Raw genomic sequence first — 19,980 nt, forward strand, 5'->3', positions numbered from 1 at the left:
AGCAGAGATTACGATCTGGCAGCGTGGAAGTGGCAGGGCTGAGTATTTGTAGAGGTCTTGATTATGGAACAGGTTGCAGCTGGTCGGGATCTGCTCTGACTCCAGCACGACTGTCTCTGCCCACACAATCACACACACACAGAGAGAGGGAGAGGGAGAGTGGTACTGGGGGAGTGGGGCAGGTCAAGGAGACACAGGATGAGCAGTAGAGGGCGGTGCAGGAGCAGATGTGACAAGCACAGAGATTACATTTACAACAATATCTAGCCTAATAGTGTCACGTGTGCTCCCTCTCCGGCCTCTAGGTCACCAGGCTGCTCGTTATGGCTCACACCTGTCACCATCGATGCGTGGACCTGTGCGTCATCAGACTCACCTGGGCTCCATCACTTCCCTGATTACCTTCCCTATATATGTTACTCCTGTTGGTTCCTTCCCCAGGCGTTACTGTTTCTGTTCCTGTGTCATGTCTGTGCGTTGTTTGTGTTTTCTTGTTTTGTATTATGTTACGTTTATTTATTTAAACACTCACTCCCTGAACTTGCTTGCCGACTCTCAGTGCACTCGTTACAAATAGAAAGAAATATGGCATAACCCTCAACAATTGAACAGTGACCGTACAAATGAGCATACTGTAGGTAGGTATGCAGACAGTATCTACCTACAGCCATGTCTATCAGGCATGCTTAGGATAATATTCTTTATAGTAAACCAGCTTCAGTTTTAGAGATTTCTAACTGTAAATTGTTGTATTATTATTTATCCTCATTGTTTGCTAGGTAACTTAGCTAGCTAGCTTGCTAGATATACAATACTTGTTATTTAAATCTGTTTGGAATCCTATCTTGCGTTATGCCTATAATTCTGTGAGATTGAAATGCATCCAAGGTAATAATCATAACTGATGTCAACCCTCGTCAATTATGTTACATAGCTAGCTAGTCAAATTATTTACAGTTGCTGATGTTACACTTGTTTGCTAACAAGTTACAGATACGAGCAGTGGTGTAAAGTACTTAATTAAAAGTACTACTTAAGTCGTTCTTTGGGGTATCTGTACTTTACTATTTATATTTTTGAAAAATGTACTTTTACTCCACTACATTCCTAAATAAACACCCAAAGTACTTTCTACATTTTGAATGCTTAGCAGGACAGAAAAATGGTCCAATTCATGCACTTATCAAGAGAACATGCCTGGTCATCCCTAATGCCTCTGATCTGGCGGACTCACTAAAGACAATTGCTTAGTTTGTAAATGATGTGTCAGTGTCGGAGAGTGCCCCTGGCCATCCGTAAATTACACAAAGAAAAGAAAATTGTGCCGTCTGCTTTGTTTAATATAATGAATTTGAAATTATTTATACTTTTACTCCTGATACTTAAGTAGATTTTAGCAATTACATTTACTTTTGATACTTAAGTAGATTTTAAACCATATACTTTTAGACTTTTACTCAAGTAGTATTTTACTGGGTGATTTTCACCTGAGTCAATTTTTATGAAGGTGTCTGTACTTTTCATCAAGTATGACAGTTGGGTATTTTTTCCACCACTGGATACAAGGCGTGGTGCATAACAAGTTAGCAGGCTCCAGGGTAGCCAACTCTAGGTAGCCAACTCCAGTCATGTGCTAACGTTTGCTGGTAAACCTAGCTTTAGGTGAATGGTAGTAAACATTGTAGCTTGCTGTTTAGTAGCTAGCCATATCTACCACTAAATAGAGAAGAGGTTTTACAATCGAGATACAAAAGATATCTGATTATAAACCTCTTTTCTATTTTCTCTTATTTATTTTTATTTTTTACCCCCTTTTCTCCCCAAATCAGTCTTGTACCATCGCTGCAATTCCCATAGTGTCTCGGGAGAGGTGAAGGTGTCTGTCAATTTCAGACCTTATGGCGTTTCTCAAGGATGAGGATAAGAGCACTAAAAGGGGAGAAGACCCCTAAGTCTGTGAAGTGAAGGGAAGGGAAACTTACCAGTTTGGTCAGGGCAGGATAAAGTTGATCCTGTGTCAGTGAATGTAGCTGTTAAGTTTGAGCATCTTAGCAATACAATGTGTTCTATACAGCTGTCAACATTCTATAAGAAAATAGCCACTTAATCAATTACATACTCATTAACCAGATTAGCCCGGACACCAGACTTTGATGAGTGATAACTCAGTTCTTGAACAGTATCATTGATGAGAATGAATCTAAAAATCTATTGACATTCAGAACTGACTTTGTTTAGACATCCAGCCTGTATTGTAGTTTCACGACCAGAGACAAATCTTCAGAGGCACAGTATATTTATTTTTGGAGTGGTACATGCATGGTACATGCAGCCATGCAACCAATCTTGGCAGTTCCCAATATCGGCCGTACAGATGTGGAGTGCGAGTGGAGGAAGCCAACCATGCCCAACCAGGTGCAGTCAGTTAGTGAAGGACCTGCACCCGGCTGAAGACTACAACCCTCTGTCCCGAGAGCCCACAGAGGAGGATCTTCAGTGGTTAAGGAACCGTCTCCGTGGCAGGTTCAGTGGAATATCATGTTTCCTTGAACCTGAGCCAGAACAACCTCTACCCTCTCTGTCATCATTGTCTGTACCGGACATTGTTAAAAAACAAGGGCACCTGAGGCATGGAGGCATCCTGGCTGGCATGATGCTGTCGGTGGAGAAGCAGGAGGCTATAGGGAAGATAACAGTTGGACAGAGCACCAACTCCAACTGGCACAACCAGAGGAAAGGGAGGTTGACGGCCAGCAATTATGGAACAGTGGTTAGGGCCAAGCGTGTTACTGCGTCGCTGCTAAAAACGGTCCTTAGATCAGTCGTTGGATGAGGTGTTGTCTGTAAAGTGGGGCACAGATAATGAAGAGGAGGGCACCAGACCATCCAGTGAGGCATCAAGGCAAATGACCACATAGATGGATGTACAGGAGTCAGGGATTTGGGTCACGGGGTCTTGGATCCGGTGTGCCTTGCCAGATGGTCTGGTGGACAACACAGCAGTGGTGGATTTCAAGTGTCCCTATGGTGGAAGGTACCTTACCACCTTACCATTGAAGAGGCAGTAAAGTCAAAGAATTTCTATTTCAAGGACGGAGGGTCTTACAGCCTCTGAAGACCATCCTTACTGGCACCAGGTCCAAGGTCAGCTCCACATCACTGGAAGGGACACCTGCTTCTTCGTTGTGTGTACCACCACATCTGACAGACTCATATTTCTCCTCTTGTCAGTACCCGTTTTCAGGGAAGACAATGGTCCAAAAATGTTCCACATAGTTCATACACACACACACACTAGGCTCCCAGACTAGGTTATATTCCATACAAGTTTTGCTCAAAGCATCCAACTAAAGTAAGCAGTTAACGTAAGTTCAATCACAAAAGCTGGTCTGAGTGCATCTCAGTTTCATTCAGTAGTACAGAACAATTCACATTGTATTCTATCATGGGCACAGTGGGAATTTATATCTGTGATGATTAAATGATGTCTTTCCCTCAGAGTGAGAGAGTACATCACATCCAGGATACTTGCTGAGGGTGTGGTTAATCATTTCTCTTTCCCACAGGGAAATGACAGCTACAGACCCGAGTGTTGTCACTGGGTTTCCGGTCCACCCATCTGAAAGACAAAAAACAAGTTACTTTTACTAGCTAGCTACGTTGATTACTAAAATGATAACATCTATACTAAAATACCATAACTCACAGACTTGACTATAGTAACGGTAAAATAGACTGGGCTTTGGTCTATCTGCACATCTATCCTACTATGTAGATTGGGATTTCTGCTGGATGGAGGAATTATCTAGAATGCTCAACCTGATGATCAGGACAGTCTAGGGTACTACATGCCCAAAGAGGTGAAGTATTGTGATAAGCTATACAACTGTTCTTCTTATTCTACACTAATTCTCAAGAGGAAAGTTCAAATCCTCAGCCGTACGTGAGGTCACTGAGGAGGACCAACAGTGATAGGGGGATCGTCTGAAAGGGACTGACATGTAGGGATGTAACATAAGAATTTTGGGCTATGGCCAGAAGACCACGATTTCCACATTCAGGTCCTAAATCTGTGGCATGCGATGTTTATAAAGGCAAAATTTCACTGCGGTGTCAGGCTAGTTTGACACATTGTCTACTAGCCGAATCGGAAAAGTACTAGCCTCGGGCTAGCTTAATTTCTATCTCTGCTGATATTTCTAACTGACTTCACAGGTCATTTGATTAGTCATGTACAACAGATGCACTCGTGGAACAAAACCGTTTCTGGGTTTTGTATGGGGAAAACATTGAGCCCACAAGTCTTTGTGAGCTAGCTAACCAACTTTAGAAAATGTAGCTGACTAGCCAACCAAGGTGCCAAACTAGTTAGCCCACCAGGCCAAAGTTTTGAAGAAGTATATTTCAGGGTTGGGTTATAAAAAAATATCAGAAACTTTGAAGATCCCACGGAGCACCATTAAGTCCATTATTAATAAATGGAAAGAATATGGCACCACACATACCTGCCAAGAGAGGACTGCCCACCAAAACTCATGGACCAGGCAAGGAGGGCATTAATCAGAGAGGCAATAAAGAGACCAAAGATAACCCTGAAGGAGCTGCAAAGCTCCACAGCGGAGATTGAGTATCTCTCCATAGGACCACTTTAAGCCGTACACTCCACAGAGCTGGGCTCGACTGTAGAGTGGCCAGAAAAAAAGCCATTGCTTAAAGAAAAAAAAAAGCAAACACGTTTGGTGTTCGCCAAAAGGCATGTAGGAGACTCCCCAAACATATGTAAAAAGGTACTCTGGTCAGATGAGACAAAAATGTCGTTTTTGTCCATCAAGGAAAATGCTATGTCTGGTGAAAACCCAACACCTCTCATCACCCTGAGAACACCACCCCCACAGTGAAGCATGGTGGTGGCAGCATCATGTTGTGGGGATGTTTTTCATCGGCAGGGACTGGGGAACTGGTCAGAATTTAAGAAATTATGGATGGAGCTAAATACAGGGAAATCCTTGAGGGAAACCTGTTTCAGTCTTCCAGAGATTTGAGACTGGGACGGCGGTTCATCTTCCAGCAGGACAATAACCCTAAGCATACTGCTAAAGCAACACTTGAGTGGTTTAAGGGGGAACATGTAAATGTCCTGGAATTGCCTATTCAAAGCCCAGACATCAATCCAATTGATAATCTGTGGTATGACTTAAAGATTGCTGTACACCAGCGGAACCCATCCAAATGGAAGGAGCTGGGGCAGCTTTAAAGAATGGGCAAAAATCCCAGTGACTAGATGTGCCAAGCTTATAGAAACATACCCCAAGAGACTTGCAGCTGTAATTGCTGCAAAAGGTGGCTCTACAAAGTATTGACTTTGGGGAGGGGGGGTGAATAGTTATGCACAAGTTTTTTTGTCTTATTTCTTGTTTGTTTCACATAAAAAAAATATTTAGCATCTTCAAAGTGGTAGACATGTTGTGTAAATCAAATGATACAACCCCCCCAAAAATCAATTTTAATTACAGGTTGTAAGGCAACAAAATAGGAAAATGCTAAGGGGGGGTGAATACTTTCACATGCCACTGTATTGCTACATCAGCCTTTCTCAAAACCTGGTCCAGCGCCTGTCCATGGAGGAATACTTGCTGGCCTGGGGCATATTTGTCTTGAATATGACAGCATTTTTTAATCGAATAAATACTTGACATATGCCTACTTGCGCAATGCGCTGAACTATGCATGCTGCAGTCTAGGTTGAAGGTTGGATATATTTTGAACCTAGGCTGCAGTAAACAAATTGTGTTGACATTATGAAGTGTAGCTACACCAAACACACACAACAATGAACACCAAAAGATTATTCGATGAACCATTAACCGGGGTCTTTGAATAATTCTTTTAAAGAGGTTTCAATTTGAAGAACCGCTAAAATATATTCCAGAAAGCCTTTCTTTTTAGTGTGGCGCGGGACTGCTGCTGGGACCCGCAAGTGACAATGATTTATCAAGCAAACATACAATTGCCGCTTTCAAGATGTAGACATGGATCACATGCGTAAATTGATGAGGTCACATCTGAGCCAAACTCTGCTCAAATTCGAGGATTAGGTTACTTCCCCTGAAAATCTGATCCAAGACAAATGATGCGTAATCCTTGTCAAGGATTATTGAGGATAAACTATTGCGCGCTCGTTTGAATGAGATGCGCCTTTCCACACTCTGGCTGTTCAGCAGAAGAAAATACACTCTAATAATTAAAGGTTCCTGGAGTATCCTTTAGTGGTTCTTCAAATTGAAACTGTGGGAGAACCCCAATAAATTATTCGAAGAATAAAAGGGGATGTTAATTGGTTGATGTTAATGTGTTGATGTTCTCCGTATCCATAGCCAGAATGACTGTGCAGAGCATGGTGATCGAACAGGTTTCCAGTTATATTCATGTGTATGGAGTTTGAAGTCTGTGAATCCCAAAGAATAGTAATTATACAGATGATTAACAAAACATACACACTACAGTATTCATACCTTAGTTTGTGTGGTAAATGGGAATGTAAAAAACTGTTTTGATAATGGTTTTCATACACATACCTTGTCCATAATGTAGAGGCCTATGGGATATTAATTGAAGAGGTAAGAGAGGAATATGGTAAATGTGATCTGCATAATAATATACCAATACCTATTGACATACCTTTGTATGCCTCCTCGTCTTCATACCTGCAGACACAGACACAAAGGTGAGCAGTTTAGTCATATGCACTCAATACAGCTAGCCTTCAACATATTCTTACCTCTTTGTTGATTGATATCCATTGACTTGTGTCCATTTTCTGTTTTAGAAAGATTTGCACAATTATGAAAAGATGGTATCATCATAAAACAATATCAATTTAGATCATACAAGGGAGACACCTTACCTTAAATTGAGGAGACTTTACATATTTCATTTAAGTGCCAGACCTACTGTACTTTCAAATCCACATTTTTCAGTTGAGTAGTTAGGTTCCCCCACCAACTAAGGAGGTTTCTCGATTAATCCCACCTCCTGTGGGGTTCTTGGAAGAACCTATTGGGGGCCATTTTCAGTGCCAAGAATCCTAAGGTTCTTTGAAGAACTTTGAGGATCTTAGAAGAACCCTTGTTGATCCCCTCATTTTTAGTCTCCCCGAAACTCAGCGAGATGGCAGTGAAGACGTTAATCCCCTTTTATTCTACCTTTTTATGTGAGACCAGCTTCTTCTCTCTTGCTGCAACAAAATATAAATGTCGCAGCAGACTGGCTGTTAAAAACACCTTGAGTGTCCCTCTTTTCCCCCGAGGCTTGAACTGCTGGTTTCCAGGAGACAGACACACTCGTCTCAATGATTAGGTGAGTCAAACATCTTGTACTATTCCATTTTTTTGTATATATCGATAGAAGGAAAGATGTATTTGTTTATAAAGATTCAGTTGTTACATTGTTTTTATTGACAGCACAGGTAATATGATTGTGTATAACGATTTAGTTATTTCGGTATTGTCTTGTCATTTATAAACAGACAGCCCCAGAACACAGCCCATAAACAGAGCCCCTGAAGACCGCCCATGAAGAAAGCACAGAGAGCAACACTGTCCATGACTCCAACACAGACAGACACAGACAGGCAAAAAGATAGACAGACAAACAAAGAGGAAGCCAAGTAAATACATAATTCATTAATTTTTATAAATAAAAAGCGAGTTTCCATAATGTTTTACCAAAGCCGTCCCCAGAGGAATAAGGTCATGGCTTGCTGGTCCCTGGGCCAAAAAAGTTTGAAAAAGGGCTGTTCTGACTAGCAAGAAATAAGTGGTGAGGGCGAGACAGTTACTTGTGTCAATCACACTCAGGCCCCTCCCAGCAGACATAACCATGCATAGAGCTTTTAAAAGGGAACTGCGCACAACTGTTGCAGGACAGAGGGGGCTCTCTGCAGGGCAGAAAGAACACTTCAATCTGGACTTACCACCTGTGCTTTAGATAAATTATTTTATATTTACTTTACAATATCCACTCAACAAAAATGACTGCAAGTATCGTTTCTCCTTTCTTCGACTACAACGAAATGAACAAGGTAATGAATGTGTATCGCTTGCTTCGAGCTGAGGGCTAGCTAATTGCTAACTAGCTAACTTGGCTTCGCCTAGTTCATTTAACTTTTCCGGGATTGTTCAGCAAACGTTAGCGAGTGTTCTATGCACGTTTTGGACCGTAAGCGACAAACTGATGACAAAGTATAAAGTGTTTACTGGCCGTTAACAATTCAGTACTTTAATAATTAGCTAGCTTACCAGGCAACGTAAGTTATCGCTGCTTCTGTCACATGTTTTTTTTCTTCTGGTCTTGAGTAGTTAGCGTCGCGAATGTATAATTTATTTTAAATGTTGGTATATGATTATTTATTACCTAAGTGATCGCGAAAATGCAGCACGTAGCTATCTATGAGTTCACATCCCATGACATGCCAGCTATTTGGTTGAAAATGTGCAACAGGCGGATTCAACCCTAGCTGCTACTAGTTTTCTTGCAACAATTTACGCGCTTGTGTGTGCAAGCTGTGCTGTCTCGCACGGATAACGTTATGGAAATCTCACACAGTACGAATTTTAAACAGTTGTGCCTACGTTTGAAAATATTGTCTACAAAGGTTACATGTCAGCATTTGACTACTGTGTATCTATATAGCTATGGCTTTTGAATTAGATTACCCGATGTTTACTGGTTATCGTTTTTAATCTATTGTATTATCTAAGATGTCTAACTATGTAAAAGGCATTGGTGCCTATCACTAGGTAGGGCTTACCAGTTTTGCTGATTTCTAATCAATCACAGCACGTTTTTGGACACTCAGCAGTTATTACCCGATTAAGTACAATACCATTGTAAATTCATGTTGAAAGGTCATTTTATATTCTTAACTTAAATTGAAATGCTGTCGCTGCTTAAAAAAATACATTTTGATAAATAGCCCAATGTCAAGAGTTTAAAATGTCCAAATCAATAACCAATATGCAGAAAAGGTGAAACAAAGTACTATATTTATCTACACATATGTGAAACAACAGTAATAATATTACATGTTTTTTTTTAAACGAGCACATTATCACTGTTGGAGGACAACCTGCAGAAAAGTGAGCTACATTTTGGAATGTTGCATTTTTGATAGACGTCACCAAAAGAAAAGAAATGCAACACTGTTGTCAATACTCAAATCGATTGTCATGTTAAAATCAATTAGATTCAATTAGCTAGAGGGGGGAAGATGAGTTTTCACGTCCTGTTAAAACTAACACCGCTCAAAAAGCCACTCGTAATCTGGAAATAATGTGTACATCACTTGTTGTTAATCACTTCCATCCATATTACGCTGAAATCAATAGAACAGGGGTAAACGTTTGGAGTGTAGTGCTGTTTAAATTAACACTTCAAAGGCCACACCGAAACATGGAATAACCTATACATGGTTGGTTAGATGAGGACTTTTGGAATGTCTGATGTTGATTTGACTTGACATTGTCACTCATTTAACTTCTTCCAATGTTGCAACAGTTTAAGTAGGAAACATACTATCATCTTAAATTGACATGTTGAATTATTTTGACATATTAAATGATTTTATATTGTGCCAATTTCCCCTAATGTGGACTGTTTGTTTTACTACCTTAAACAAGCTTGCATTTTCATCCAATTAAATTGAGTGGAATTATACATCCTTTTTACCTCAGATTGGTAGGCGTCATACCGGCGTATTTGGAAATAGCCCCGAGACGGTTTTTCAATACTGTTGAAACGCATACCTATCCATCCAGACATTTGTATCTACTTTAAGTAAATACCTGTAGTCAACTTGTGCAATACCTTGAGATAGAAGATAACATTCATTTCACAGGTCACAATTTTTCATTATAAAGTTAACAGGTAGTCAGTCCCCCAGTCTCTTGAGTCACTCACTGTTGTGCAGCCAGGTGATCTAGTTACCGTGTAGATTTCAAACCAAAATCTTTACCAGCTAGATATCTTATAACTATTAAGTTACTGTCTAAAATGTGCTAAAATGCTCTGCAGTTCAGCATTTGGTTTGCTAATTTAGTATCTAGTTAGCCATCTTGCTAAGTGGTTAACCATTTAGAGTGTTGGGAAACATGCTCTCAATCACAATGTATCTAGGTGCTTTAGATTAGAGCCTCTATAGCATCTGTGCAGCAGCCTGAGGGTTTGCGGTCCGTACTATCACTGTCGCGCCAACACATGCTATGGCCATAATTGTTTGGCAGTGCTTTTTATTTGATTGACAGCTAGTTAGAGTAAACGGATTGCACTATTGTCGTTAACTTGTGACTTTGGAGACCAGTCTTTGTATAGTGCTGTTGAACTAGTAAGTATATCATTAAGATTCTGGATCTGCTTTTGTAATGAGTCTGGACTGTAACCTAACACGGCTAGCTCCAAACTTTTTGGGAGAACTTGACTAGGGGTGTTTATTTCAGTACTGTTTGACATGGACACTTTTTTATTAAGCATGACTGTTCTTTTCTTTGCAGAACAATAAGATGTTTAACTACAACAACAATACTTTCGGTGGGCCCCACTCCACATCTGTCCCAGTCTGCACTGGTGCCAACAACCCTCCCTCTTGCCCCCCCACTGGTTCCCTGCTGGACAGGAAGGTAGTGGGGGCCCCCTCTGCAGGGGGTAGTGGGCTGTTCCAGCGCCGCCACTCGGTCACCCTCCCCAACGCCAAATTCAACCAGAATCAGTTCATCAACAGTCTCAAGGCTGACCCCTCCTCGCTCCTGATTGGTGGTGGCAGTAACAACAAGGAGAACCGCTTCCGGGACCGCTCCTTCTCCGAGACTGGGGATCGCCTCAAGCCGGGAAGCCAGCTCCAGTGCCTTGGCGGCGGGCAGGGCCAGCAGCAGCAGCAGCAGGTCAACTCCAGCCGCTACAAGACGGAGCTGTGCCGGCCTTTCGAGGAGAACGGCACTTGCAAGTATGGCGACAAGTGCCAGTTTGCCCACGGCATGCACGAGCTGCGTAGCCTGAGCCGCCACCCAAAGTACAAGACAGAGCTGTGTCGCACCTTCCACACCATCGGCTTCTGCCCCTACGGCCCGCGCTGCCACTTCATCCACAACGCAGAGGAGCGCCGCGGCCCACCGCCACCGTTCTCCACGTTCAACAAGATGGAGCGCCCCCGTCTCCAGCACAGCTTCAGCTTCGCCGGCTTCCCCAGCCAGGGCGGTCTACAGGACAGCCCCACCTCGGTCACCCCGCCACCCATCTTCTCCACAGAGGACCTGGGCGAGTGGCCCATCAACCCCTTCACCTACTCCAGCCAGGAGTTGGTCAATCTGTTTGGCCCGAGCCTAGTAGGGGGGCCCCCTGTCTTGGAGCCCAACCTGCTGGCCCCGGCGCCGCACTCCCCCACTACCCCCTGCTTCTTCCGGCCCATGTCGGAGTGTCCTCCCAGCCCTCCGGACTCTCTCTCCGACCAGGAGGGCTACCAGAGCAGCCTCGGCAGTCAGAGCGGTTCCGAATCCCCCAGCCTGGATGCCTCGCGCCGTCTGCCCATCTTCAGCAGGCTCTCCATCTCTGATGATTAGAGAGCCTACACCCCCAGTGCCTGGGATGGATGCATGGAGTGAGAAAGAGAAAGTGAGTGCCTGTCTCCCCACGGTCCTGTCCCCCTTGTCTCCTGGCCTTGTTTACAACCCAGAAGTGGACATGATTCTCTGTAGCAGTGTTGTAGCCACTGAGTCCAATCAGAACTCAGCTACCCCCCCCCCCCCCCCCCATCTCAGATGACTCCAATTAGCCAAAAGAGGTGTTTTTGTTTTACCCAAACAATCATTCAGCCAAGTGGTCACTCAAGAATCGTGAGTAGCAAGTTGGCCCTGGGTGAAGTGCTACAATAATGGTGAACAGTAGAAATCAGAGGGGATGGATAAGGTCTGTGGGAAGTTTCAGGATGTCCCAAGGCAGGATTCCCCTGTCTTTTTGTGTGTAGCGGTGCTGCATATCTTCACTTTGCCATTGCTGCCTGTGCCACAGCTATCTTCAAACATCCCATACTTTTTTGTCTCGAGGACTTGTGACAAATTCGTGCTCCATTTTTTTTCTCCTCACATTTCTCTTCAAGTTATACCATCAAAAAAATGATTGGACTACCAGATTAAATGAAGTGCCTTGGTGTTGTCCGATCAATGTGCGGGACTACAATTGTTACTTTTCCCACGTCCTAATGATTGCAAAAAAAATCTATATTTTCCGTATTTTTTTTTTTTTAAATAAAAAAATATATATTATGAGGACTGGACAAACACACAGGTGTTTAAATTTTTTTTTAGAATCGGGGCTGGAAGAATTCTTTTCTTTTGGTGCTACTAAAAACCCTTAGTAAATGTCTGTTTGGTTTCTTTAGTTGTGTGGAAGGAGTAGGACTGTTCATCAATGTAAACTGGTCGTTCAACATTCATATTTGAGCTTGGCCTGTCTCCCCCCCCCCCCCCCCCCCCCCTATTCTCCTAGCTCCCACTCGGCTCAATAGCTGACTGAGATGTCACCGCTGTCAAATCACATGAGCGCCATGCTCTCCCATCGATTCCACCTTGTTCAACTATATTGTTTTGTCAAACCTTCAAACGGAAGGTTTGCTTGTCACTGCTTATTTAACTTATCAAAATGTATTTATTGCTGATCTTAAAGCATTTTTTTTTTTGTATTTATCTGGATAATGAAACGATAGAATATATTTTCTTTTATGTTAAATTATGATCTTCCGTATTAATCGTAAGATTGTGAAGACTTTTTTTTTATTTTTTTTACAGGTAATATATTATACTGCAATGACATTTTTTGTTTTGTAACTACACTTTGATTTATTTTGAAAGTGAATCTTAATTTAAATACAAAAATGCAAATGTTTTGCATTTATATTTATTGTTTTTCCTCTTCCCTGATATTGGACTGCGGTTTTCAGGTTCTCTATTTTGATGTCTTAATTTCTCTTCCAGTTGTGGGCTGCAGCAGCTCTCGAAGGCCCTCTAGAATGTAGATGAAGTTGAGTAACAGTCCTCTTCCTGTTATTTCACTGTCCTTTTGACTGGGAAAAATATACATTTTAGTATTTAAGTCACTTAGCCTATATAACCAGCATTTATGCTGTAAACGACAAATAGAAAGCTCTTATTTTAATTAGTTATGGACGCTCACCTATTCCGCAATACCATGCATACATTTACTAGCACTTTTAGTTGATGTGTTATTATTGGACCACTCGTTCCCATAAGTGCCTATCAATACATTCCAGGTATCCCCAAGCGTTGTGCCTTTATCACATGCTTTATAACACAGCAGATTTAAGGCCAAACTTGTAGTTAAGTATAAAGGTTAACAGGATTGACGCATGACATGAAAAGCAACAGTTGAATGTATTCTTTATAGCAGCTGTTGCTGTTCACTACAGTAATTTCATTGTTCTCATGTATTTTTTTTAATGACAGATTGCAGTTTAAACGTAACTAATAAAACCCATATTTCTATTGAACGTATGTCTTCTTGATTGACGAGGGTTGTTTGTGGCTGAGGTTGGCAACATTTTCGTTGTATTTCTTATCACTGTTTATGTAATGATCATATACAGCAACCCTCACATCACATGACTAGGGTGAGAGAATATGTATCAGTGGCGAAAGCAGCCCATGTACTAGAAGCTGGCTCCATTTGGGCTGGGCATTGAAGGGGAACCATAGAGTTTGTGGGTGAAGCGGCGCTATTGAAATCGTGAGCAAACAGCCCTGTTTGTTATCCTACCACATATCTTTGACTTATCTTGCTACAGTCTCTACACCATCAAACTGGGGAACTTTGTTTGAAAGTTCCCATTTGAAAAGCTACCGTCAGACCAAAAAATTACTTAAACAGTTTTCCAGGAAAACATTTCCAAGACAGGAAATCCAACTTCTGTGCTTTCTCTCTCTGAAGCTATTGTTGGGGGTTGGTGTGCTGCTCTACTGTGATTTAAAGAAACTGAGGAACAGCAGCCATAACTTTCAGTGTTGCTACTTCTCGTCTTGAGGCCCTAGATCAGCCTTTCACCATGGTTACTGTAAGGTAGGAGACTTGAGCTTTTACAGTGTTGACTCTCCCATGTGTTTTGGCCAAGCTCTCCCCCAGTTCCTTAGTTAGGCCTGTTACAGCTGATGAACTGCAGGTTCAGTTCATTTGTTATTCCACACTAGGCAGAGCCAGGGCTGGTTCCCCTGAGGCCTGGACTTATCTCCAATTTCCTCACAGAGACAAGTTAGGAACCTGGCTGCTCCATTAGTTTAAGTCAATTCAAACTTAAAGCAAAACAGTGGGGCTGCATGGAATGGTACTCAGGTTTTCATTGTAGTATGCTAAGCTAAACATCTCTTGTTTCACTTCTTACCTCATGATCCAGCTATGACCTTGTTGGTTAAGTACTCTCTCTGCTGCCTCAACCCTTTTGAATGTAGCCTAGAAACCAAACCACTGCCTGCTAATGACAAACACCCAAGGCGTGACACTTTACTAGAGAGAAGTGTATTTGTTTCAACAAGTGGGTGGGTGTTGCCTGAGGGACAAGGTGTAAAATATTCTCAAGTGCTGCGAATCCTTAGCACATCAGTGATTTCTGATTCTTTTGAACAGACTCCTGCAGGAGGATCACTGTGCCTTTTAATGGTGCAGTCAAAGTTGCTGTGTTGTGTATATATTCAACCAATATAAACACATGTGAAGTGTTGGTCCCATGTGTCATGTGCTGAAATAAGACTCCAGAAATGTTCCATATGCACAAAAAGCTAATTTCTCAAAAAAATACATTGCTCAAAAAAATAAAGTGAACACTAAAATAACACATCCTAGATCTGAATGAATTATTATTAAATGCTTTTTTCTTTACATAGTTGAATGTGTTGACAACAATCACACAAATTATCAATGGAAATCAAATTGATCAACCCATGGAGGTCTGGATTTGGAGTCACACTCAAAATTAAAGTGGGAAACCACACTACAGGCTGATCCAACTTTGATGTAATGTCCTTAAAACAAGTCAAAATGAGGTTCAGTAGTGTGTGTGGCCTCCACGTGCCTGTATGTCCTCCCTACAACGCCTGGGCATGCTCCTGATGAGATGGCGGATGGTCTCCTGAGGGATCTCCTCCCAGACCTGGACTAAAGCATCCACCAACTCCTGGACAGTCTGTGGTGCAACGTGGTGTTGGTGGATGGAGCGAGACATGATGTCCCAGATGTGCTCAATTGGATTCAGGTCTGGGGAACGGGCGGGCAAGTCCATAGCATTAATGCCTTCCTCTTGCAGGAACTGCTGACACACTCCAGCCACATGAGGTCTAGCATTGTCTTGCATTAGGAGGAACCCAGGGCTAACCGCACCAGCATATGGTCTCACAAGGGGTCTGAGGATCTCATCTCGGTACCTAATGGCAGTCAGGCTACCTCTGGCGAGCCCATGGAGGGCTGTGTGGCCCCCCAAAGAAATGCCAACCCACACCATGACTGACCCACCGCCAAACCGGTCATGCTGGAGGATGTTGCAGGCAGCAGAACGTTCTCCACGGCGTCTCCAGACTCTGTCACGTCTGTCACGTGCTCAGTGTGAACCTGCTTTCATCTGTGAAGAGCACAGGGTGACAGTGGCGAATTTGCCAATCTTGGTGTTCTCTGGCAAATGCCAAACGTCCTGCACGGTGTTGGGCTGTAAGCACAACCCCCACCTGTGGATGTCGGGCCCTCATACCACCCTCATGGAGTCTGTTTCTGACCGTTTGAGCAGACACATGCACATTTGTGGCCTGCTGGAGGTCATTTTGCAGGGCTCTGGCAGTGCTCCTCCTGCTCCTTCTTGCACAAAGGTGGAGATAGCGGTCCTGCTGCTGGGTTGTTGCCCTCTTACGGCCTCCTCCACGTCTCCTGATGTACTGGCCTGTGTCCTGGTAGCACCTCCATGCTCTGGACACTACGCTGACAGACACAGCAAGCCTTCTTGCCAAAGCTCGCATTGATGTGCCATCCTGGATGAGCTGCACTACCTGAGCCACTTGTGTGGGTTGTAGACTCCGTCTCATGCTACCACTAGAGTGAGAGCACCGCCAGCATTCAAAAGTGACCAAAACATCAGCCAGGAAGCATAGGAACTGAGAAGTGGTCTGTGGTCACCACCTGCAGAACCACTCCTTTATTGGGGGTGTCTTGCTAATTGCCTATAATTTCCACCTGTTGTCTATTCTATTTGCACAACAGCATGTGAAATTTATTGTCAATCAGTGTTGCTTCCTAAGTGGACAGTTTGATTTCACAGAAGTGTGATTGACTTGGAGTTACATTGTGTTTAAGTGTTCCCTTTATTTTTTTGAGCAGTGTATATACAAAAGTATATGTGGACACCTATTATAATTTGTAGGTTCTGCTATTTCAACCACACCCGGTGCTGGCAGATGTATAAAATCAAGCGCACAGCCATGCAATCTCCATAGACAAACATTGGCAGTAGAATGGCCTTACTGAAGAGCTCAGTGACTTTCAACGTGGTACCGTTATAGGATGCCACCTTTCCAACAAAGTCCATTTGTAAAATTTCTGCCACGCTGGAGCTGCTCCGGTCAACTGCAAGTGCTGTTATTGTGAAGTGAAAACATCTAGGAGCAACAATGGCTCAGCCGCGAAGTGGGAGGACACACAAGCTCACAGAACGGGACCGCCGAGTGCTGAAGCACATAGCGTGTAAAAATCATCTGTCACTCACTATCGCATTCCAAACTGCCTCTGGAAGAAATGTCAGCACAATAACTGTTTGTCGGGAGCTTCATGAAATGGGTTTCCATGGACGAGCAGCAGAACACAAGCCTAAGATCAGCATGCACAATGCCATGCGTCAGCTGGAGTGGTGTAAAGCTCGCTGCCATTGAACTCCGGAGCAGTGGAAACGCATTCTCTGGAGTGATGAATCACGCTTCACCGTCTGACGGACGAATCTAGGTTTGGCGGAGGCCAGGAGAATGCTACCTGTCCCAATGCATAGTGTCAACTGTAAAGTTTGGTGGAGGAGGAATAATGGTCAGGGACTGTTTTCATGGTTTGGGCTAGGCACATTAGTTCCAGTAACGGGAAATCGTAACGTTACAGCATACAATGACATTCTTTCCTGTTTCAGCATTGCAATGCCCCCGTGCACAAAGCAAGGTCCATACAGAAATGGTTTGTTGAGATCGGTGTGGAAGAACTTGACTGGCCTGCACAGAGCCCTGACTTCATCGCCCAATATCAGTGCCCGACCTCACTAATGCTCGTGGCTGTATGGAAGCAAGTCCCTGCAGCAATGTTCCAACATCTAGTGGAATGCATTCCCAGTGGAGGCTGTTATAGCAGCAAAGGGGTGGACCAACTCCATATTAATGCTCATGATTTTGGAATGAGATGTTTGACGAGCAGGTGTCCATATACCTTTGGTCATTTAGTGTATTTCCACACTATGTGGTTGGAATAATACTGTGAAATTATAAAAATGATGATAATGCCCTTTTAGTGTAGGTCGCATGACATTTCAGCCTATTTTGCTGGGATGGAGTCTTGGCCTGCCTGGCAGTTAATTAGTTCATAGACCAATAAGGAAGAGTTACAAACCTCTCTGCCAGTAGCCTATACGGAGTAGTCAGAAAACACTAATATACAGTATTTTCAACCTAACTTCCATTTCCCCTGAAAAACGGAAGTGAGAACTCCGTTAAAGCGTCTTTCAACTCCTGCTACGCTAGGTTACTATGCCAATAACAGCTTGTTTTCAGTTTCCCCCTCCCCACTCAGACCACTGCCAGACAGTCCTAGCAAAATTCTTACTTGAGAAATAGCTCTTTGCTAAGAAGCTATTTGTTTCATTTTTGACAATTTTAATTGAAAACAATCACAGTAAGGTACTTAATAGTTACCCAGAAATGATTTGATAATGCTCATAATCCTCATAATGCTGTATTTTCCCATGTATTTGAAACAGAGAACAAACCGAGCGAGCGAGAGAGACAGAGCTACTGGGTTCTCTCTATCAGACAGAGAGCTCCATACCTACTGGGTTCTCCCTATCAGACTAAAGCATTTGGCTCTACATACATTTTAATTTTACCCCCCTTTTCTCCCCAATTTCATGGTATCCAACTGTTAGTTACTATCTTGTCTCATCGCTACAACTCCCGTACGGGCTTGGGAGAGACGAAGTTCGAAACACAACCTAACCTTATGCGCTTCTTAACACAGCGCGCATCCAACCCGGAGGAAACACCGTGCACCTGGCGACCTTGGTTAGCGCGCACTGTGCCCGGCCCGCCACAGGAGTCGCTGGTGCGCGATGAGACAAGGATATCCCTACCGGCCAAACCCTCCCTAACCCGGACGACACTAGGCCAATTGTGCATCGCCCCACGGACCTCCCGGTTGCGGCCGGCTGCGACAGAGCCTGGGCGCAAACCCAGAGTCTCTGGTGGCACAGCCCTAGACCACTGCGCCACCTGGGAGGCCCGGCTCTACATACATTAATAGCACTGAGGAAGGCCCAGATTTAAAAAGATGAGATGAGCGCACACATGGGGTAAATTAGGGGGAAGGGGTGTGAGAAGTTGAGCTCTATTCGCGGGGAGTGAAGGGGACTTGGGAACATCAACTTAAAGTAACACATGAGTAGGCCTATTTGACTGACCGATTCACCAACAGGCCTATTTGAATGACTGACAACAGTAGTTGACTAAGTTGAGTTTGCCAAAGCAAAGGCATGGATGCAGTTGATCATTGACAATCATTGACAAAAGTGAGGGAAATGTTTTTTAATTGCAGAGAGTCGTTTTACTTGACAGAAGCCCTAAAGATCCTGATTATAGCACCAATACTAAAAGCGGGAGCCTGACTCAGATATAAACCTTTAGTAAAGGTTTATTACACAAGCAGAGATAATAACAAACTAGAAAACCTAAACAGAGTGAATATTAGTGCAGAGGGGCCATGCAATCTCTATCTCCCGTCCAGGCTGTATTACATCCGGCTGTGATTGGGAGTCCCATAGGGCGGAGCACAATTGTCCGGGTTTGGCCATCATTGTAAATAAGAATTTATTCTTTACTGACTTGCCTAGTTAAATAAAGGTTCAATTTAAAAAATGAAATGTTCCATTGTCATTACCTTTCTCAGCCGTTTCTCAGGAAACGGCTGTAGCGACAGGGATGAGCTGATGGGGACAGACGGAACGTGTTTTGTGTACTTCGCTCCCAGCCCCGTGACCCTGCTACAATTTCTCAGCCATTATATGACTTTTTCCAAGACTCCAGTGCTGTGCTGGCTAAGTCAACCTGCAGGAGCGGAGCCCGAGTCCAGTCACGTGGTTCTCCACCTCCCACAGGCCGTGTCATAAGTAACTCCTCGCTGCTGACTGGCTGCGAGTCAAGCCTACGACGACAGCATTGGGGGGGATAAAAGCAGTTGCAAGGAGGAACTATGATTTGAGAAGTGCGGTTTTGGCACCGACTAGGGTCGTTTCTTGTTACAGGTGAAGGCGGGGTAGTGTGAGATACTGCTGCGGGGTCTTTCTAACCATCATCAGGGTGTGTGAAGGAAAAAACAAAGGCTGACACCCCCGGTGAAGGAGTGCTGTCTGTCCCTGAGGCTGTGCTGGGGCCCTGTGACTGAACACTTTTAGCCAAGACTGAACAGCACTACTTTCTCCAACAAACAGCTACAGACTGACATACCTGTCATCACTCATCATAAAGACTAGCTGTGTGTATGTGCATGCGATACCTCACTGCTGTTCTTTTCTTTTCCATTAGAAGTGAAATAGTGGTGTGTTTGAACTTGACAGCACGTTCTAATTCGGTGAGTTGACCAAACAGAACATAAAACAGCGTGAGGACTACTAAGGGGAAAACTAAGGGAAACTCCCATTGCTCT

The 19,980-nt window shown here is 43.5% G+C and overlaps 2 protein-coding genes across 2 annotated transcripts in view; one reads left to right on the forward strand and one right to left on the reverse strand.

Annotated features, from left to right (window-relative positions):
- Positions 1–2,507: 2,507 nt before the first annotated feature.
- rad51b (RAD51 paralog B) overlaps positions 2,508–19,980 on the reverse strand; it is a 79,715-nt gene continuing 62,242 nt past the window's right edge. The window contains exons 10-11 of the mRNA XM_055872389.1: positions 6,679–6,704; positions 2,508–3,619 (exon numbers count right to left, since the gene is read on the reverse strand). Coding sequence (XP_055728364.1) covers positions 3,596–3,619; positions 6,679–6,704 — 50 coding nt within the window. The 3' untranslated portion in view covers positions 2,508–3,595. The remainder of the gene's footprint in view (positions 3,620–6,678; positions 6,705–19,980) is intronic.
- zfp36l1b (zinc finger protein 36, C3H type-like 1b) lies at positions 7,912–13,552 on the forward strand. The gene is made up of 2 exons (XM_055872391.1): positions 7,912–8,080; positions 10,548–13,552. Exons 1-2 carry the CDS (start codon positions 8,030–8,032, stop codon positions 11,607–11,609), a joined length of 1,113 nt encoding a protein of 370 aa, XP_055728366.1. The 5' UTR covers positions 7,912–8,029; the 3' UTR covers positions 11,610–13,552.

The sequence above is a fragment of the Salvelinus fontinalis genome, chromosome 20 (assembly GCF_029448725.1).
Source record: "Salvelinus fontinalis isolate EN_2023a chromosome 20, ASM2944872v1, whole genome shotgun sequence".
Classification (NCBI taxonomy): domain Eukaryota; kingdom Metazoa; phylum Chordata; class Actinopteri; order Salmoniformes; family Salmonidae; genus Salvelinus; species Salvelinus fontinalis.